At 45.2% G+C, this 21,504-nt stretch overlaps 2 protein-coding genes across 3 annotated transcripts; one reads left to right on the top strand and one right to left on the bottom strand.

The window, feature by feature from the left end:
• Positions 1-2,109: 2,109 nt before the first annotated feature.
• On the bottom strand, positions 2,110-10,389 carry CCDC32 (coiled-coil domain containing 32). Of its 2 annotated transcripts, none has more exons than XM_027570904.1 (4): positions 10,248-10,389; positions 8,404-8,654; positions 5,991-6,147; positions 2,110-3,058 (listed from the first exon to the last, which is right to left on the bottom strand). In XM_027570904.1, the coding sequence occupies exons 2-4, from the start codon at positions 8,645-8,647 to the stop codon at positions 2,920-2,922; spliced, it is 540 nt and encodes a 179-aa protein (XP_027426705.1). In that variant the 5' UTR covers positions 8,648-8,654; positions 10,248-10,389; the 3' UTR covers positions 2,110-2,919. The 2 variants fall into 2 exon arrangements, with proteins under 2 accessions (XP_027426705.1, XP_027426704.1); XM_027570903.1 differs by having other exon boundaries at positions 8,404-8,659; positions 10,248-10,347.
• A 4,070-nt stretch (positions 10,390-14,459) lies between these two features.
• Positions 14,460-18,966, top strand: RPUSD2 (RNA pseudouridine synthase domain containing 2). Its single transcript, XM_027570902.2, has 3 exons — positions 14,460-15,323; positions 16,787-17,083; positions 18,017-18,966. Exons 1-3 carry the CDS (start codon positions 14,676-14,678, stop codon positions 18,749-18,751), a joined length of 1,680 nt encoding a protein of 559 aa, XP_027426703.1. The 5' UTR covers positions 14,460-14,675; the 3' UTR covers positions 18,752-18,966.
• The last annotated feature ends 2,538 nt before the right edge of the window (positions 18,967-21,504 follow it).

Genomic DNA, 21,504 nt, shown 5'->3' on the forward strand with positions numbered 1-21,504 from the left:
AGTGCTATGGCAGTGTCCTGTCTTGAATCTTATAACTCAAGCAGGACCAAAGCTGGCTGGGGTGGCTTGGAATTTTCAGGAAAATATTGCCTGTTTCACGTGGCTGGAGCTTTTCTCAACCCTTGGGGAATCACTGCAACGCAGGGCCAGGGAGTGGCTCCAGGGCATTCTCCCTCTTCCAGCAATAGTCCTGGTGGGCAGGCCTGCCTGGGAGGGACACAGCTCGGCAACAGCTGGTGGGATGTTTGTTTACTTTCCGTGCCTACATCCAGAGCCTATTTCTGGAACAGGACTGGACGCAAGCCTGTGCCATTCCAGCACTGATCTTACCAAGTGCTGGGTGATGAGCGCCATATGCGAGGAGAGAACAGTGGGGGTCACCAGTCACTTAGCTTATCTCCCTGGCTCTAATCCAGCCTTCTTTGGGTATGCCAAGTCATTTCTGCTTTGCCCTATTGGTAATTGTCCTCACTTGGCTCTAAGAGTTAGCATTAAATATTGCTCCATTTGCTCTTTCTGTTTCACTTGGGGTAATAAGAAAAGCCCTCTCAACTCAAATTTTACTGATTTGAGGAAGTGCTAACTGGAGTTCCTTGGGAATTTCCAGGGTCAAAAGAAACAAATCAGCACTTCCGGCCAATACAATTTTTCCTATGGTTAAATTTCTAAAAGGGAAATAGAACACGAAGAGATCATTTGACTTGTGATCACACAGTAAGCCACAAGACAGACAAAGATAGCACCCAAGACTCTTGGATTCAAATTAATACCATTTCAATAGCTAAGTCAAGTCTATATTAATAAGTTAGCTTTGGGAGCTAATATCAAATTTGTTTTTAGTAAATGGTGCTTCACTTTTTTTAGAGAGCCATCACTGGGGAACCTAGGTGGCTCAGTCAGTTAAGCATCCAACTCTTGACTTCAGCTCAGGTCTTGATCTCAGCGCCATGAATTCAAGCCCCCCCATGCTGGGGATGGAGCCTACTCCAAAAAAAAAAAAAAGAGCCATTACTTAGGTTGTTACCTCTAAACCAATCAGAAATCAAAGTTGCAACTCACTGGATTCCCTTCTGTGGCAATCTGCCTCTACTAAAGTTAAGTGAGTAGGTAGCTGAAGATCTGGGACCTTCATCCCATACCTCACCCAGGTTTTCATGAGGAGCTAAAAGCCTTCCAGTCCAAAAGTTCCTTTTCGGTTCCTCTAATGCAATTCACCACCTTCTCACACTAAAATTTCTGTTTCTTAGGTAGAAAATGGGAGGTAGGGAAAAGGCAAAGCTAGAATCTCGCCTGAATTACAGAAACACTATCTTCTGGTATGGATAGATTCTCTAACTGTCCAATTAGAGATTGGACAGTTAGATTCTCTAACTGCTCTTTAGCAGAGTGTTTTGGGACCTTACCACTTTTTTTCTTAAATTGTTACTGAGGAAGATAATTTTTGTTTATCATGCAGGGAGAAGAAAACTCAGTCTTTAAAAAAAAAAAAAATCTATTCATCCACCTGAAAGCCATCAGATGGCCCTGTAGGAAGAGTGCGGTCTAGCACCTGAACCCCAGGCGGGGATGGCAACTTGCAAGCTCAGCCCAGGGCCAAATGACTGTCAGTGTCTGGCTTCCTCAAAGTGTCCGGGGAACACAGAGGGTCACTCTCTATGTCAAAGGTATCCTACTATGACAAGGCACGAGAAATAAAGCTAAGACCATTAATCAATTTTATAAAAGGAAAATATGCCTGGAAGTTCCCCCCCTCCCCAAATTTGTATGATTCAGCAAGTATATGGAACTACCTGGTTGATTCCCATTCTTTCAGACAAGGCAAATACTTGATTTAGATGGGAGCATATGTTCTCTGCAGATTTTTAGGGTCACCTTGCTCGTCATTAGGGACTTGAAACCTATTACCCAGGAAGAAGCTCCATGGCGCCTACCCTCAGAGCACTGAGGTCTGGCTTGTCAGAGGGTACATGTTACAAATAGAAGGCTGGCAAAGGTTATCAACTGTCCTGCGTTGTCACGCACTTGTCTTTACCTCCCCACCGCCTGGGAGCATCTCTGTGGGGGGCGCATGGGGGGGGGCGCAGGTCAATGGCACCACACACAAAGCTCTTCTGATGCGAAAAGTTTTATAGGGACAACACAGACTGAACAAGAAGGGCCAGGAAAGCTGCCACAGGCGAGCTTGGAACTATTCAGGGGTGGTGTCAAATACCGACACCATATTTACAAGTCTAGTTTGAAGCCTGGCCCATTTTAAGGGCAAGAGGAAGTTAGGGGAGAAACCATGCATGAAATAAAAAATATACATCTACACACAAACACCCAAGTTTTCATACTTTGATCCATTTTCTCCACAAGGAACGAACCAGACAAAGGAAAAGCATGGCCTCTTTTCCTCATGTCCCTATATTTATTACAAACTTAGAGAAGCCCCACATGGGCTGTGGATCCAAGGAGGCCAACTTGATTCTCCTCGACCCCACTCACCCCTGACAGTTAACCAAGGGAATGCTGGGAGCGCAGGCAGGAACACCCAGAAGAGGCAAGAAAAAATATGGCTCACTTAGCTTATATATTAAACCCAAGGGTATCAGTTTCTCCAAATACTCTCATACTTGCTGCTTCACTAGATTCTTAGTGGACTTCTCCCCTGCTGCAACAGAGTTCAGGCAAGCTGTGAGACACAGAGGAAAGCAGTATCTTGATCCAGCATGCACTGGGTCACTTTATCCAAGACAGTCACACACGCCAGCCCCAAGCAAGTCCTCGGGGGCCACAGCTGTTTGCTTTGTTGAGTGGGAGGGTGGGCTTCCCCCGCCTCCCTGGATTTCTCCTTGCTGCTCCGCCGAGCTCTCCGCTGTTCCCTCTGGATCCAAGACAGCTGCTCAGCGTGTGTGTGTGTGTGTGTGTGTGTGTAATTTATTGTTCCGCTGCTGCTGGCTTGTCCCCGGCTGCTGGCTTCTCAACCTGGGACTCTGGAGGAATCAGATACTGGACCTCCTCTGTACTGATGGCTACTTTATCTGGCTGGAGCCACCTCTTGAAATGTTCCAAGGTGCTAGGAGAGAGCAGGAGAAAAGGGTGGCTGCATCAGACCCAGCTGATTAATTACTTAATGATTATCTCAGTTACTCAAATGCTGCCTTCCCGCCCACCACCAATTTCTTCCTACAATTGTTTTTCACTGCTAACGGGGAGAATGACGATAGTCCGCTGACAGCTGTGCATCCTGGCAACTCAGCGGCATAATTTACCCCCTAGTGGGCACTTTGGCTATAACCAGCACCAGGCCCCCTTCGATGCACAGCCTCTAAAGGCTTGGCGAGAGTAGCTGAAGAGCTTATGCCTCAGTCTTGTCTTTTTTTTTCCCTCAAAACCAGAGAGGAAATTGTCCAAGGGAGAAACATTCAAATAAACACCAAATTATTAGTGAGCATCTTGAAATCTCCTATACCTGAGGCAGTCAGACTCGATTATACTTACAGCACTTAGTTACACTAAGCACCATTTTTGTGGGGCTTTTTTGTTTGTTTGTTTACTTCATCCTATAGCAAGTCCCCAAGATGGAAACATCTGCACAGCAAATTTCTCCCACAAAGAAATAGCCACAGTGCCAGAGGGCTCTTTTTGGGTTTGGATCTGTTCCAGGGGGGTGGGGAGGGGAAGTGCCCCCTCCCACCTTCCTTAAGTACCCAAGACCCTCCATTCTAACGCTTATGAGCTATTCATAGTAAACTATAAATGATGACAATACCGTAAGCCTTATTCTATGCTCTTCAATAGCCCAAACTCTTAAGCCAAGAAGTCAAGACATAACCAGCAGATTTTAGACACCTAAAATGGGGGAATAGTGTGGTAGACAGTAGGATTTCTCAGCCTATTACTCCTCCGCCAAAGGCATGCCATGAGGAGAGTCACCTACCTGGCCTTCACATACCTTAAAAACCACACAATTCCACTACAAGATGGCCTCTGTTTAAAACAGAAACTTTGAAGTCTGCAAATAAATGCCTATCTACTGTTTCTGGGGCGCATGTTCTAACACTGATAGAAAGAAGCGTTCCCACAGATGGCAGCTCAGGGGAACAGGTGTCCACAGCTCAGGGGCCTACGGTACTCCAGGAGCATTTCATATTCATCTACCACACTCTTCATAGAATTGTCTCAGTTGCTTCTGTAGAAAAGGGAACATCACATCATTGTAGGTATGGAGAAACACACAGAAACATTAACTCGGGCCTTGGTGCTGATTCGACTTTAAAAGAAAAAGAATTCCTACTTGAGCATTATGCAGGAGCAAATTTTGTCTTTTCTTCCCAGAATTGGAAAGGAGGCAAACATTCAAGGGGAGAGAGAATAGAATACCAAATTATTGGTGGGTTGGGAACGTGTGCATCTTCAAGTCTCTTGTGTTTGGGGCAGTTTAAGGCTCAACTGGGTTGAGTCTTTAGAGACAGAAAAGAGCAAAATGTGTATTATTTTCTGAACTCTCAGAAGATAGGTAGTTGCCCTGACTTTAGATGCCACACTGATTTCTGAAGAATCTGGGGGCATGCTGATGCAATATTTAAGATAACGTAAGTGAAAATGCTTTGCATATTGAAAAGTAAAACATAACTATCAAGTTTTATTCACCTACTGTCCCTGATTTCAGCAACCATATCTTCATCTGACATCATGGGACTCTTAAAATCAATGTTAATAATATGTTGCAAACTTAGGTGATGTTTCCCTAAGACCTATTGTTAAAATTCAGGCTTTTACTTTATTTTGGATAATTTCTTACTGAACTTTAAAATTCTGTTAGGACTAACACTCATAGCTAACACTTACCTAGTGCTTACCAGGTGCCAGGTCTGTTCTAAGCACTTGACACATAGTAACTCCTTTAACCCTGAAAACAACCGGGTGAGGGAAGAGCTACTATTCCTGCTTTACAGAGCAGGAAACTGGGGCACACCGAGGTTACTTCCTCAAGAACATACAACCGGGAAGTGGCAGAGCCTCTTTCCCGGGTGACGGGTGTCGAGCACCATTCCGCTCTTTGCAGCAGAATATCCTCCTCTCTGCGTCTGGCCCACCTGCAGATACTGTTTGAGTCCTGCCTTCTTCTCTGGCACAAACACCAGAGCCCACAGGGAACTCAAGGGTCTTTCAACTCCCAAAGCATGTTCTGTCACTTCCACTCACCTGGCTCTTTCCTTATGCTGCCTTATTTTGTTAGGTATGTCTTTATATATATTTGTCATTTCTCCCCAAATAGTTGTGGGGACCAAAAAGAGGGGGGATCCTAAAATTTCCTAACATCTCCCCTCCACCCCAGCGCCCTCAGCCCCATAACATCATGGGCAGTGCCTTCACACAGTAGATGCTTAAGAAATTCATTCATTCAGGGGCGCCTGGGTGGCTCAGTCATTAAGCGTCTGCCTTTGGCTCAGGTCGTGATCCCAGGGTCCTGGGATCGAGCCCCACATCGGGCTCCCTGCTCCGCGGGAAGCCTGCTTCTCCCTCTCCCGCTCCCCCTGCTTGTGTTCCCTCTCTCGCTGTGTCCCTCTGTCAAATAAATAAATAAAATATTTTTTAAAAAATTAAAAAAAAAAAGAAATTCATTCATTTAGTCTATACAAATTTGAATGCCTACAATATGACAGGAACTCTCTAAGGCAATGGCGAGTCACAGGTAAGACACGGTCCCAGTTGCTGATTGGCTACTACTTTCTCAAGCGCACTGTATACTTAGAAATGAAGACAGTGCTTTCTCATTAATTCTGTTCAATCTGTGATCAAGATGTAGGTAGGGTATTTGCTTTTTTGCAAAAATAATAATTATCAACATCTGCTACTGGACCAAGAGCAAACAGAGCTCAGAAACTTGATGTTGATATCAACCAATATCTGGACTCAAATGTCACTCTCCCTGAATTCTTTAGAGAAAGAGAGATGCTTCCAGTTAAATACTGTCACCTAGAACTGGACTGAGAACCAATTACCTCTCATCAGAATCAAGTCCATCCACAAAGAACTCTGATGCTAACTTCTCCTGGAGGAACCGATCCCAGCACTCCTTCTTGGCTTGGGCCAAGGTTCGAAGCATGTCCTTGGAAGTCACTTCCTGATTTAAACCTTTGATTCTTCTTAGCTTCTTTTCTAAAGAGAAGAGGAGAAGCAACTTAACAAGGAAAGTGAGTATGAAATGAAACTAAATCTAAAATGCAAGGTGACAGGGGCATCTGGGTGGGTCAGATGGTTAAACGTCTGCTTTCAACTCAGGTCGTATCTCTAGGTCCTGGGATCGAACCCCAAGTCAGGCTCGCAGGTCAGCAGGGAGTCTGCTTCTCCCTCTCCCTCTGCCTCTCCCCTTATTTGTGCTCTCTCTGTCTCTCTCTCTCTCAAATGAATAAATATTTTTAAAAAAATAAAATAAAATGCCAAGGTGACAACTTAAAAATTCTCTCACTAATGAGTACATCCACACTCCCTGCAAAAGAGTCCATTTTTTTTAAAGATTTTATTTATTTGAGAGAGAGGGAGAGGGAGAAGCAGACTCCTTGCTGAGCAGAGAGCCCCATGTGGGACTCGATCCCAGGACTCTGGGATCATGACCTGAGCCGAAGGCAGATGCTTAAACGACTGAGCCAACCAGGTGCCCAAGAGCCCATTCTTTTTAAGGACAGGTAAAGAGAAATGTACATTTTTCTTTTTCCTTCACCATGTCTTAATTCTGTATTGTATCAAATACATGTTTAACCCCAGAAAGGAAAAAAGCCATAGGCTCATAAATAAGTCAACGGCACGTTTTCTTTGAAATTACAGAAGCCAGCAGGTATCTCTCGAAGGCATTACTTGTTTTCCCTGGTTTGACATGTGTCAACTCCTTGAAAATAGTCTCTCTGAGGAGTAAATGGTTTTTCTTTCTGCTACAGTGACATGAAGTGGTGTCCAAATCTCATGAGAAAGAATTAGAGAAAATGATGAAAGATCCAATGGTTCATTAGACACTAAAATTGACTTGATGAGAACTCAATAATAAAAGACCTTTAAGATACCTATCTATGATTAAATTCTTGATTAAAGAAAAGCAATCTCCCAACATTTTTTAAAGTTACTCAACTTGTGGCCTGGATGTTGGAACCTAATAAAAACAAACATCTTGTAATCCCAATGAGAGTGGTCCACATGGCTTCCTTATGATAGATATTTAATTACTCTTCTTTGCAGTTTAAGTGTAATTGTGGAACAACTGAAGAACAGAAGGAAGGGGATCACCATTTGCCTTCTGCTTTAATGTAGTCTTGCCTTCAACAATAATAAATGGCTAAATGATGGCCTTTTGCAGGGGGAGGGTGAATATCAAGCCCAGACCCAATTGAAACTTTATGATTTGCAATCCTGTTTTCATTTCTTTTTTTTTTTAAGATTTTATTTATTTGAGAGAGAGAGAATGAGAGAGAAAGAGAGAGAGAGCGCACACGAGAGGGGGAGGGTCAGAGGGAGAAGCAGACTCCCTGCTGAGCAGGGAGCCTGATGCGGGACTCGATCCCAGGACTCTGGGATCATGACCTGAGCCCAAGGCAGACACTTAACGACTGAGCCACCCAGGTGCCCCAGTACAGTAGTTTTTCAATACAATAGTTTCACCAGAAATCTATGTGCAGCTCTGGGGTCATGATCTTTTCTTTCAAGATGGCATAATGTCTGACACTTTTGAGTTATCTGAATATATGGACCACCAATAGTAGGCAAGAGGGACCTACAGAATGCCAAGAAATGAAGCAGAATTCAGATGAAACAGTCAGAGGCAGGAGGTAACAGACTGTTTTAAGGGATATACAAGGAAAAGGGTGCTCCTGGGGTGCCTGGCTGGCTCAGTCAGTAGAGCATGCAACTCTTGATCTTGGGGTTCAAGTCCCACATTGGGTGTAGAGATTACTTAAAACATAAAATCTTAAAAAAAAAAAAAAAAGAGGAAAAGGGTGCTCCTTCCCAACAACCAACCTGAAACACCCCCCCCCCCCCAGAGTTACATCTAACAAATACATGTGGTGAGGACAAAAACTAGTAATTAAGAATAGAGGGGCGCCTGGGTGGCTCAGTTGGTTAAGCGTCTGCCTTCGGCTCAGGTCATGATCCCACGGTCCTGGGATCGAGCCAAGCCCCGCATCCCCCACAGCAGGCTCTCTGCTCAGCAGGGAGCCTTCTTCTTCCTCTCCCTCTGCCTGCCACTCTTGTGCTCTCTCGCTCTCTCTGTCAAATAAATAAATAAAAAATCTTAAAAAAAAAAAAGAATAGAAATCAGGTGATGAAACAGAACTTCAACATGCTTTCTTAAAACCACCAGCTTCTGAATCAAAAAAAAAAAGAAAGAAAGAAAGAAAAGAAAAGAAAAAAAGCCATCTAACTTACCTAGAGATGCTAAATATACTTCTGAATCCTGCAAGGGAGCCCAAGGCTTTGTAGCTGGCTGAACAGCCAGCTCTGGGGCCTCCCTTTGGCCTGTGCCCGCAGGGTAAGAATCCATAAAGGAGTCTGAGAAGGCATTGTTGGCACCATCTTCTTGGTCAGGATTTGGTAGACAGGAACAGATTTCAGCCCAAAGATCAGGGCCAGGTCTTGTGGTTGTAGAGTCAATACTCTCAAACATTTTCATTTGGAATCTGAGCTGAAAAACAGAGATGTAAGGACTGACTTTAAGGATATAGGATAAGTGGGGTGCCTGGGTGGCTCAGATGGTTAAGCATCTGCCTTCGGCTCAGGTCATGATCCCAGGGTCCTGGGATCGAGTCCCGCATCAGGCTCCCTGCTCCTTGGGAGCCTGCTTCTCCCTCTGCCTCCCTCTGCCCCTCTCTCTCTCTCTCTCTCTCTCTGTCTTTCATGAATAAATTTTAAAAAATCTTAAAAAAAAAAGGATATAGGATAAGTATGCAGGACTCAGATATTTGTTTATCCAATGAAGGAAGGTAACAGGCTTTTAAGAAGTTCTCTAAACTTAAAGTGTCTTTTATTGGATTCCTGTTACAGATATAAAAATGACAAAAGAGTAATTGGATCCCTCTGCTGGCTCTGCACTCACGTTTTCATAACAAAGTTTTTTTAAAAATGAAATGTCTATAAACCAGACACAAAAGGACAAATATTGAATGATTCCACTTATATGAAGTACCTACTGCAGTCAAATTCATGGAGTCATAAAACAGAATGGTGGTTGCTAGGGGTTTGGCAGAGGAAGGAATGGGAGTTACTTTTTAATGGATAGAGTTTCAGTTTGGGAAGTTCTAGAGATGGATGATTGTGATGGTTGCACAATCATGTGTCACTGAACTGCACATCTAAAAATGGTTAAAATGGCCAATTTATGTTATATATGTTGTAACACACACACACACACACACACACATTTCTAAGACATTCCCAGTGGAGACAACCATTCTGCACTTTTCTCCAGAGATCTCCAAAATGCAACCACTCTGTCCTAAGCCAATTAAATTCTGTTTTCAAAAGGACACAGACTACAGGCCTTGCAGAGTTCCAAATGCATGAGGATAATAAAAATGTTTCTGCCATATGCAAAGCCCCATGTGCTCATTACATGTAGAAGCTCGGCTATATACCTTATTCTTATTTTATAAGTTCTTATCTTAATAGAAACACTGGAAGAGACATTTCCATCAGTTTACAGACGAAGGAACCGAGGATCAGAAGGGTAACTAGTCAAGGGTACCTTGCTGATACATAGTGATTCCTTGACTGGAAACCAGACCTGTGCCACTCCAAAATCCATGTTCTTATCCAATTCCACATTGCCAGGGGCCTTCATAACTATCTAGTCTTACGGAATGGGTTGACACCTTCTTCCAGGAGGGACCTTTTGGATTAGGAAGGCTGGCCAGGCTAAAGTGTGAATAATCCCAGTAGTGACGGCCCAGCCAACGTAAGCGCCCAGAAGGTATGTCACAGCGGCCTTGGATGAACTGATGCCAGGGTCCACAGTGAATCTCCACCCCCATCCCGAAGTCGTTTGAACCTACCAAACCAAAACTTGCTCGCACCAAAGCCCCGGCCCTCACCCCACACCTCCCTAGGAAGTCCAGAACAGCGCCGGGAACCCTGGTGTCCAGACCCAGGCCTCGGTCATTTTGCCCTCAAGGACGGGCTGGGCGGGATGAGTCAGGCCCTGAGGCCCCTCTGTGGTATCCCGGGATGGGATCGGGGCTCTAAAACACTGGGCACCCCTACCCCTCTTCACCTACCGCAACGGCCTGCCCAGCAGCTCACAAACGCTCGGCTCAGTTCCGTCGCTGAACGCTAGGAAGAAGTAGGGGGGCGGAGTCTCCGCGTGACGGATCCCGGGAGTCCTCCAACCACCGCCCAACCTGGCGATGTTCTGTGAGTGGATTGGTTGACAGGAGCCCGGCCGGGTAAGGAAGTGAGGAACGAGGTGCGAGAAAGAGGTAGGCGGGACTTGTCGCGGGGAAACAGTGGAGTCACATGCCCTGGCCCCCCACCTTCTGTAGGGACAGGTAGATTCCACTAGCATCTGAGCGTGCCCGGCGCGGGGACAGCGTCCTCCGCCCATCTTCTTCTCGGAGAGGGTAGCCCAGTTGCCAAGGCCTTTGAGTTTTCCTGGTTCCCTGAGCAAATTCACCTCCTGGGCAGTCCCCCAGTTGCCAAGGCCTTTGAGTTTTCCTGGTTCCCTGAGCAAATTCACCTCCTGGGCAGTCCCCCAGTTGCCAAGGCCTTTGAGTTTTCCTGGTTCCCTGAGCAAATTCACCTCCTGGGCAGTCCTCTGGGTTGGTGAAATTTCTGAAAATTTCAGAAAATTTCACCCCTTTGCTACCCAAATTAGAGCACTCCGGCTGCTCGGATGGTGAAAGAGACTACTTTCCTTACTCTTACAGGAGACCCAGGTCGCATTAGCCAAGTTGTGAGGCTTTCTCTTACTCATTTAGTCAGTAGACACCGAGCTCCTGTTGTGTTCTGGGAGTTGTGTTAAACGGGAATTCAAAACCGGTAAGAGTAGGTATGGGTCCCAGAGGTCTTTACCCCTAAATGTAGAAGGGTGCGCACCATAGGGGCAGACAAATTTACAAATAACAGCAAAGAGTTATAGAAGATATGACAGAAGTGTGGCCAGTGTACATGAAGGAGAGAGTGGTAAGGGAATGTGTCAGGTTGTTTTTTTTTTTAAAGGAGATGACCTTTGGGGTGCCTGGGTGGCCCTGTCAGTTAAGCATATAACTTTTTTTTTAAGATTTTATTTATTTATTTATTTGACAGAAAGAGAGACAGCGAGAGAGGGAATACAAACAGGGGGAGTGGGAGAGGGAGAAGCAGGCTTCCCTCTGAGCAGGGAGCCGGATGCAGAGCTCGATCCCAAGACCCTGGGATCACGACCGGAGCCGAAGGCAGATGCTTAACGGCTGAGCAACCTAGGCACCCCTAAGCATATAACTCTTGATCTCAGCTCAGATCTTGATCTCAGGGTTGTGAGTTTGAGCCCTGCGTTGGGCTCCATGCTGGGCATAGAGCCTACTTAAAAAAATAAAAATAAAAGAAGATGATGATGATGACTTCTGATATCTTTCAGGGCTTATCATTTCCCTACAATGAAACTCTTCCTTCCCCACTCTCCACCCCCAATTTCCAGAGCCAGTTACTGTCTCCCAAAGAAACATGTGACCAAAGACATCAGCCAACCATCAACAGAGGTAACTTGACTGAGGCTATAGCCTTTAGACGTGTCCAAAGCCAATCTATGTGGCTATGGTGGTAATAACTACCACCATGTAAAAAGGAACTATGAGGAACTCTGCTGGTCATATTTATCACCATCCTTAGAGAGCATATGAAAACAGAAGGAAGTGGAAAGCAAGAAGATTAGAAAGCAAAGGAGCAAATAATAAACAAGATTTTTTCAGTGCTTATTCATAGAAAATAAGTAGGGGGTCAGGGGTCAAGTCTATGAGTGAGAGATTCCCCAGGGTCCTCTAACTGCCACCGAAACTGGAGACATGAATCTGGCAGCATCTGATTCATAGAAAGGGTCACTGTCATAGGTTTACAGGTGCTTCATCAAGCTACTCCGTGACCTTTCAACTCATGCCCTTTAATCTGATTTTCTGCTCACCAAACTCTTGATTTCAAATGTAGCCTCTCAAATATTTTGAACAAGGATGAGGGTGTCTTGGGCACCTGGGAGGCTCAGTCAGTTAAGTATCTGCCTTCGGCTCAGGTCATGATCTCAGGGTCCTCGGATCGAGCCCCATGTCCGGCTCTCTGCTCAGCGGGGAGCCTGGTTCTCCCTCTCCCTCTCCCTCTGTGCTCTCCTGCTCTCACTCTCAAATAAATAAATAAAATTAAAAAACAAAAGAATGAGGGTGTCTTTAACAAGCACAAGTAGTGACTGGTATAAGATGGAATACATTTTCTAACTTAAAGTTACAGTTGTAGATTATCAAATTGGCACCTTTACAGATTCACCGATGTCCTCTAAGTTTAATTAGCGTGTGTGCTGAATAAATTGAAACCAGAACCTGGACTTGCAAAGCTATGTGATCTCCAACTCCCCAAGCACTGATCATATGGGGAAGCCACATTGAGGGCAGTCGCATCCCTCTATCTCAAACTCTGCATTAACCGCAATGTAACCTAGCACAAGTATGTTTTTTATTTGTATGCTTAACCAGCATAGGTCTTCATTGAGATCAGGAACTATGTCTTTCGTACCTCTGTATCTCCAGAGCCAAATGATGCCTGGCAAATGTTAAAAATTTGTTTGGTATGTGAATATTTGAATTAGAACTCTCATGGTCAAACCACACTGAACTGGAGCTAGAGCTTGTGGTTCCCGCTTCAGTTCCTTCTTCATGTTGCAACAGAGGTGACCTTTTGGAAATAGAGATCAGATCATGTCACACACACTCATAGACACACACACGAAAAACTCTGATGATTTCCTATTACTCTTACGATAAAGACTTAAATCCTTATAGTAAGTTATTGGAGTTCTTAGTTCAAACAGTAGAATTCATTTAACCAGTTTAAGCAGTAAAAGAAATTGATTAAAGCTGCTCTGTCCAATAGAACTTTCTGTGGTGATAGAAATTTTCTGTATCTGAGCTGTCCAATAAGGTAGCCACTAGTTTCATGTGGCTATTGAGCACTTGAAATGCAGTTTGTGCAGCTGAAGAACTGAATTTTAATTTTTCTTTCATTTTACTTAATTTAAATTTAAATAGCCACATGTGACTAATGGTTACTCCATTGTACAGCACAGGATTAAAGCATACTAAGTAGTTTTCAGAATCTTAAGATGGGCCAGAGAGTTATGTTTGGGGTCCATACAGCCAGGAACAGTGTCTAAACCTCGCCGAGGGACTACTCAGGGAATACTCCAATGCCTTTGAACATAGATACTGCAGCTGGCATTGCTGACTGACCACTGGACACAAGAATCTCCCCTACTGTTAGCCCTCCAAATCAGATGTTTCCAATGCTATCTTTTTTTTTTCTTTTTGAGAGTTTAGCATTTAACCTCATTCCAATGCTATCTTGTCACACATGGGTTCTACATTGTGCCTGCTTCCTCTGCTGTGTGCCTCTGAACTAAAGGCCCTAACTGGGGGCACCTGGGTGGCTCAGTCGTTAAGCTTCTGCCTTCTGTTCAGGTGATGATCCCAGGGTCCTGGGATCAAGCCCCGCATCAGGCTCCTTGCTGAGTGGGAGGCCTGCTTCTTCCTCTCACTCCCCCTGTTTGTGTTCTCTCTCTGTCAAATAAATAAATAAATAAATAAAATCTTAAAAAAAAAAAAAGGCCCTGACTGATCAATGGAGCCCAGGTGATAAATGCCCATGCTGCAAGGGAATCTGGGAAGGCCGGTTTCTGGTTTACACATTTTATAATGTGGGAAATTCCTCACACAAAAGAAGAGGGTTAAGAAGATGCTGGATATCCAAAAAATATGACAAATGTCTGCTCTACACGGTCTATACCAGCGCTTCTCAAATGTTAATATGCATACATACCATCTGAAGATATTGTTGAAATACAGATTCTCATTCAGTAGGTCAGGAGGGAAGAAGGAACAAGATTCTGCAGTTCCAACAAGTTGCCAGGTGTTTCCCATGTTGCTAATCCAGAGACTGCATTTTGAGTAGCAAGACTTTATACAATCCCACAAGGACTTCCTCTCTAGAACGTTCCAATATCTCATTCCTTGTCTGTGCTTTCTAATCCTTCTCAGGAAGGATAGGATAGGTGTGAAGACATTGCTTCTGGGTTGTGCGTGTTTAGATACGTATATAACAGCTTTATTGAGTTATAAGTCACATACTATAATATTCACCCTTTAAAGTATACAACACAGCGCTTCTTAGTATAGTCAGAGTTCATCAATCCTCATTCTGATTTCTTTTGAATAAGGCTCCTTTCGTTTTTCCAGACCCAAGGGACTTTGAACGTATCTACATGGAATCTACACTTTTGATGAGTCATTCTCAGCCTCTCCACTGAGCTCACTCCCATATTCACTCTCACTCACTGACTCTTAACGGGCAACTCCACACGTTCAACTCCACTCATTCAACTGCCTCCGTCACTCCTTCTCTTCTCAGTCCCCGCCTCGACACTGGGCCTCGCTGATTGGCTGGTGCCCGGTGACGTCCTCACATCGCGACCCATGATCTGGGGCCGAGTTGTCATGTGGCTGGGCGGCCACCGGTGGCTTCCAGTTCTTCAGCAAGGGTTCCTCAACCTCCGGCGCCTCAGCGCTGCCAGGATTTGGGGTAGTTGGTGGCGTCCGATGGCGGAAACATTCTCGACTGGGGCCGAGGCAGCGACCGGGCTGAGGGCTGCGGTTCGACAAAACGGAGACGCATGCGGCGACGCGAGGGGTGAGCGGACCTCCGGGAGCCCGGAACCTGTAGGCCCGGGAGCGGAGCCGGCCCGGGAGGTCGGGAAGCAGACCCCACTGAGCGAGGAGAAGGCCCCGGTTGCAGCTTCGGGCCCAGGCAAGCGTAAAAAGCGACGGGACGCCATCAGGGAGCGCGTCGTGCCACCCCCGAAGAAGCGGCGGGCAGGGGTGAGCTTCGGCGATGAGCATTTTGCAGAGACCAGCTACTACTTTGAAGGAGGCCTGCGCAAAGTGCGGCCTTATTACTTTGACTTTCGGACCTACTGCAAAGGCCGCTGGGTGGGCCACAGCTTGCTGCACGTCTTCGGCACCGAATTCCGAGCCCAGCCCCTGACCTACTATGAGGCCGCAGTCCGGGCGGGGCGCCTGCATCTCAACGAGGAGCCGGTACAGGACCTCGGCGTTGTGCTCAAGGTGGAGTCCTGATGGGGCCGGCCGGAAGCGGGCGAGGAAAGGGGGCAGGGGTCTTTCTCGGAGTTAATAGGGCATAGGTACTGGAGTAAAATCGAGGTAATTCTGAAGCGTTTTCGCTTTCACTTGGAACACTCTTGGAGCCCCCTCCTCTTATCCCATCTCCGCAAAAGTAGTCTCTGCTTCAAAACTCAACCCGTGTATCCCCTCCTTCCAGGCGGCTCCCTTGTTTCCAGGGGACTGAAGTTGGAATTCTCAAAGCTCCTTTTGTGCCCTGTCTTGTGGCACTGGCATTTATCGCTATGTTGCGTTGTAGATCGCTGTACAAATAGTAATAATAGAGGCTGTCATTTATGTCTCCTTACTGTGTGCTGGCACAGAGGTAAGCATTTTATGTACTTAACATCAAATTCTAACGACAGCCTTGTGGGGTAGGTATTGCCACCTCATTTTACCTGTGAGGAAACAAAACTAAGGTAAACTTCAGAGAGGTAAGTACCTGCAACAGTGTCACCGCCAAAGTCTGTGTTCTTGTAACTACTGCTTATTTATCATAGATCCTGATAGAATTGTGAAATGTCAGGTATAGAGACTAGAATTGTCTAGCCCAATGCTTTGACCCTTTAAAATTCCATCACTAAGCTAAGAGTTACCAGAGTCCCCTGTCAGTAACATTTTGTTGTGAGGGGAGACAAGGTGATTTCAGCATTTGAGGAATGAGTGGTTTGAATCCCCTCTGCCATCCCAATTTTGAGAAGTACAGGTCTGGCCTAATCCTCACATTTTACAGATGAGGAAACTGAGGCCCAGAGAAGTTAAGTGACATGCAGTGAGCCTGTGGCAAATCCAAGTCTAGAGACCAGATATCTGGACTTACAGCTTGGTGTTATTTGTTCAAAGTCACAATAAGTGATGATTTTATGGAGCTTTTTCCCCCCCTCCATTTTAGAAAACTTTACCTTTTCTTTATTTTTCTTTTTTTAAAGATATTTGTTTGTTTGTTTAGAGACAGAGCAGATAGAGGGGCTGAGGGAGAGGGAGAGAATCCCAAGTAGACTCCCTGCCCAAGATGGGACTCGATCCCACCACCCTGAAATCATGACCCCGGCAGAAATCAAGAGCTGGACGTTCAACCAGCTGAGCCAGCCAGGCGTCCCGGAAGACTTTACCTTTTAAATATAACTTTATTGTAGAGAAAATACAAAAAAACAAAACCAAAAAACATTCATAATCCCACCACCCAGAAATATCACCAAAACATTTTTGTGTATATCCTTCTAGTACTTTCTCAATCCCTGCTCCCTGCCTGTGTGTCTGTATTTTTATAAAATGAATACACTATGCACGCTGTATTTTCTGCTTAAGGATGTAGTGTGACCATTCTGTCAGTAAGGAACAGGAAGCTGTGTGAAGTTGATTACATGTTGCTTAGCTCTGGTCTGATGACTTGCCTGTGTCATTTGCAGGACAATGACTTCTTGAGGAACAGAGTGCACAGGCATGAACCACCAGTCACAGCAGAGCCTGTCCGCCTGCTAGCTGAGAATGAGGATGTGGTGGTTGTAGACAAGCCTTCTTCCATTCCTGTCCACCCTTGTGGCCGCTTCCGACACAACACTGTCATCTTCATCCTGGGCAAGGAGCACCAACTCAAGGAGCTACACCCATTGCATCGGCTTGACCGCCTTACCTCGGGGGTCCTCATGTTTGCCAAGACAGCAGCTGTCTCAGAGAGAATTCATGAGCAGGTTCGGGACCGGCAGGTGAGCTGGGCTTTTGTCTCCTGCATGCAACTTCCTGGGCTCACGAATGCTCTGTGTCAAAAGTGTGTCTCTGAGTTCTTTTGAAGTGGTCCTTCATGTTACCTGGCCAAGCTTCCTATCCTCAGGAAGGTCAACACTGAAAATGTGAAAAACAGTCTATTATCTCTTACGTTTCAAAAGATCTTTAGAGACAGCATATACACTGCCTCTCTTGGTAGGTTGCTCTTTTGAAGTTTTAGAGTGCTGACAAGCTGACTGAGGTGTTTTTTGGTTTTGTTTGTTTTTTTATGACTGAGGTTTTTAAGATTGTGGGGAGAGCCTCCTTGGTAGAAAGATTCTGGTTGAAGTTGGAAGAGGCTTGGGTAGAAGAGTTAAATGGTAGTGACTGTGATCTTGAGACTTGTAACTCTGGATCTGATTGTGATACGTTTAATGAGTGTTTAGTGTGTACCAGCCTCAGTACCAGGTACATTAGAGTCTAACTGAATCCTTATAACAGTCCTGTGAGGTAAATGCTTTTCTAATCTTAACATTTTCTAGACAAGTTAATGGGATTTTTTTTTTTTTTTTTGGTAAAGATTTTATTTATTTGACAGAGAGAGACACAGCGAGAGAGGGAACACAAGCAGGGGGAGAGGGAGAAGCAGGCTTCCCACGGAGCAGGGAGCCTGATGTGGGGCTCGATCCCAGGACCCTGAGATCATGACCTGAGCCGAAGGCAGACGTTTAACGACTGAGCCACCCAGGCGCCCCAAGTTAATGGGATTTAAAGAGGCTAACTATTGTACCCAGAATCATGCAACTGGCAAATGGTGGAGCTGGAGTTTGAATCCTCTTCTCTCTGACACTGATACATTTCTCATCACTGTACTGGGTCTGAACTTCATGAGTTTAGGCTTTGTGCTGACTCTCTCCCTCTTCCCTCCTGTGTAGCTGGAGAAGGAGTACGTGTGCCGAGTGGAGGGGGAGTTCCCCGCTGAGGAATTGATCTGCAAGGAGCCCATCTTGGTGGTATCTTACAAGGTAGGGGTATGCCGCGTAGATGCTCGGGGCAAGCCCTGTGAGACAGCGTTCCAGAGACTGAGCTACAATGGCCACTCCAGTGTGGTGCGGTGCCGGCCACTCACAGGCCGCACTCACCAGATCCGAGTCCACCTCCAGTTCCTGGGCCACCCCATCCTCAATGACCCCATCTACAACTCATTTGCGTGGGGCCCCTCCCGGGGCCGGGGCGGCCACATTCCCAAGACAGATGAGGAACTGCTTCGGGACCTTGTGGCAGAGCACCAGGCCAAACAGAGCCTGGATGTGCTAGATCTCTGTGAGGGCGATCTGTCCCCAGGACTCATAGACTCTACAGCTCCTTCCTCAGAGCTGGGCAAGGACCACCTAGAAGAGTTGGCTACATCTGCCCAGAAGATGGATGGAGCAGTTGAGGCAGCTCCTCAGGATCTGGACACAATGGCCTTGGCACCAGAGAAGGCAGCTGAAACAGATGTTGTGAATCAAGAGATAGACCCTCTCTGTGCAGAGTGCCGGCTGGTGCGACAGGACCCCGTGCCCCAGGACCTTGTGATGTTCCTGCATGCTCTGCGCTATAAAGGGCCAGGGTTTGAGTACTTTTCACCCATGCCTGCTTGGGCACAGGATGACTGGCAAGAAGACTGAGGGCTGTGGCCAATGGAGGGGTTGCTTCTTGAATTGGAAAAGGAATGGGCCATGGTTTTTAGGAGTTGACCTCATGGGCTGGTACTCAGGGTTTCTACAGGAGTGAGGTTGGGCTCTTAAAGGGTCTTCTTATACTTGCTACCTCCTTCTTTCCTCCCCCTCTAGCTAGAGTTAGGGAACTTGTTGGTTTGTAAATATATCCCTTTTTCAAACACCTTGTGTGTCTGGTTTTCTTACCTTTTTTTTTTAATTGAGGTAAAATTCACATAATGTACAATTAACCATCTTAAGATACACAGTTTAGTGACATTTAATACATTCACAAGGTTTTGCAGGCATCACCTCTTAACTAGTTTCAAAACGTTTCCATCACCCAAAGGAAACCCGTACCCATTAAACAGTCACTCCCCATATCCCCTTTCTCCTAGCTCTGGTGACCATTAATCTACTTTCTGTCTCTATGGATTTGCCTATTCTGGACTTTTCATATAAATGGAATCATACAATATGTGACCTTTTATGTCTATCTACTTTTGCTTAGCATAATGTTTTTAAGGTCTGTCTAATTTATAGCATGTATCAGTACTTCATTACTTTTTTTTTTTTTAAGATTTTTATTTATTAGAGACCGTGTGCACATGCACGAGAGAGCACAAGCAGGGGGAGAGGCAGAGGGAAAAGCAGACTCCCCACTGAGCAAGGAGCCATATGTGAGGCTCGATCCCAGGACCCTGGGATCATGACCTGAGCCGAACTGATTGAGTCACCCAGGTGCCCCAGTACTTCATTCCTTTTTATGGCTGAATAATATTCCATATGGGTATACCACATTTGTATATCCATTCATCAGTTGATGGACATTTGGGTTGTTTCCACCTTTTGGCTATTGTGAATAGTGCTGTTATGAACATTCATGTATAGGGTGCCTGGGTGGCTCAGTTGGTTAAGTGACTGCCTCGGTTCAGGTCATGATCCTGGAGTCCTGGAATCGAGTCCCGCATTGGGCTCTCTGCTCAGCAGGGAGTCTGCTTCTTCCTCTGACCTTCCCCCCTCTCATGCTCTCTCTATCTCATTTTCTCTCAAATAAATAAATAAATAAAATCTTTAAAAAAAAGAAAGAAAGAAAATGAACATTCATGTATAAATTTGTGTTTGAATACATGTTTTCAGTTCTTTCGAGTATATACTAAGGAGCAGAACTGCTGGGTCATATGGTAATTCTATTTTTAACTTTTTGAAGAATCACCAAACTGTTTTCCACAGTGGCTAAGCCATTTTACATTCCCCCTGGCAATGCAGGAGGGTTTCAGTTTCCCCATATCCTCACCAGTACTTGTTACTTTTCATTGTTTTGATTATAACCAGCCTAGTGGGAGTGAAGTGTTCCTGCATTGTGGTTTTGATTTGCATTTCCGTCTTTAGCATCTCTGAGCATCTTTGCATGTGCTTCCTGGCCATTTATATATCTTTGGAGAAGTATCTATTAAGTCTTTTGCCCATTTTTAAGTTGGGCTGTTTGTCTTTTGTTTTTGAGTTATAAAGAGTTCTTCATATATTCTGGATATAAGACCCTTAGGAGGTATGATTTTCAAGTATTTTCTCCCATTTTGTAAGTTGTCTATACATTTTATTGATAGTGTTCTTTGATTCACAAGTTTTCATTTCTTTTTCTTTATTGCAATAAGAACACTTAACATGAGATCTACCCCTTAACAAATTTCTATGTGTACAGTACCAGATAGTTAACTATAGGCATAACATTGTACAGCAGATCTCTAGAACTTAATCATCTCGCATAACTAAAGCTCTATACCCATTGAATAACAATCTCCTATTTCCCCCTGCCCCCCTACTCTCTGTTTCTATGTGTCTGACTGTTTTAGATACCTGAAAAAAAAATTGTTTTCCTTCACTTAATAGTCGCAGAATACTCTGTACTTCAAATGTGTGGGGACTTTTCCCACACCAAGCAATTCTCCCAACACTAACTGGGTGCCCTACAATTTAACTCAATTCTGACACTATCTACCTGAAGATAGCATCAGACCCATTGAGCCCACAGGCTCAATTCCACAAGACTGCTCCACATCAGATGCCAATTGCAAGTCCAGGTTGTCACCTGTGCTTCTGACCAACCAGAAATCAGAGGTTCCCACAACCCCCTCCTTGGGTTCAATTATTTACTAGAATGGCTCACAGAACTTAAGAACAGTTTACTTACCAGACTATTGGCTTATTACAAAGAATATTAAAGGATATGGGGTACCTGGGTGGCTGAGTTGGTTAAGTGTCTGCTTTCGGCTCAGGTCATGATCGATCCCAGGGTCCTGGGATTGAGTCCTGCATCAGGCTCCCTGCTTGGTGGGGAGCCTGCTTCTCCCTCTCCCTCTGCTGCTCCCCCTGCTTGTGTTCTCTCTCTCTCTGTCAAATGGATAAGTAAAATCTTAAAAAAAAAAGAATATTAAAGGATATGGATGAACAGCCAGATGACAAGACACATAGAGCAAAGTCTTGCAGGGTCCTGAGCACAGAAGCCTCTGACCCTGTAGAGTTTGGGGTGTGCCATCCCCTGGCATGTGAATGCCTTCTTGTTCACCAACCCACAAATTCTCCGAACCTAATCATTTAGGATTTTTATGGGTGGTTCTTTACTTAGGCATGATGGATTAAATCATTGGCCACTGGTTAAGTTAATCTCCAGCTCTCTACCCACAACCCCCCCGCAAGTTAGTAAGTGGGCTGAAAGTTCCAAC

Source organism: Zalophus californianus, chromosome 6, assembly GCF_009762305.2.
Source record: "Zalophus californianus isolate mZalCal1 chromosome 6, mZalCal1.pri.v2, whole genome shotgun sequence".
Classification (NCBI taxonomy): Eukaryota; Metazoa; Chordata; class Mammalia; order Carnivora; family Otariidae; genus Zalophus; species Zalophus californianus.

What these genes read in the sequence shown, in the direction of transcription:
- CCDC32 (XM_027570904.1), bottom strand. Translation starts at nt 8,647, where the DNA reads ATGAAAATGTTTGAGAGTATTGACTCTACAACCACAAGACCTGGCCCT. An exon ending in AGTATATTTAGCATCTCTAG is followed by an intron (nt 6,148 to 8,403) that starts GTAAGTTAGATG and finishes TCTTCTCTTTAG; the next exon opens with AAAAGAAGCTAAGAAGAATC. An exon ending in GGACTTGATTCTGATGAGAG is followed by an intron (nt 3,059 to 5,990) that starts GTAATTGGTTCT and finishes GCTCTCTCCTAG; the next exon opens with CACCTTGGAACATTTCAAGA.
- RPUSD2 (XM_027570902.2), top strand. Translation starts at nt 14,676, where the DNA reads ATGATCTGGGGCCGAGTTGTCATGTGGCTGGGCGGCCACCGGTGGCTT. An exon ending in ACCTCGGCGTTGTGCTCAAG is followed by an intron (nt 15,324 to 16,786) that starts GTGGAGTCCTGA and finishes TGTCATTTGCAG; the next exon opens with GACAATGACTTCTTGAGGAA. An exon ending in AGCAGGTTCGGGACCGGCAG is followed by an intron (nt 17,084 to 18,016) that starts GTGAGCTGGGCT and finishes CCTCCTGTGTAG; the next exon opens with CTGGAGAAGGAGTACGTGTG.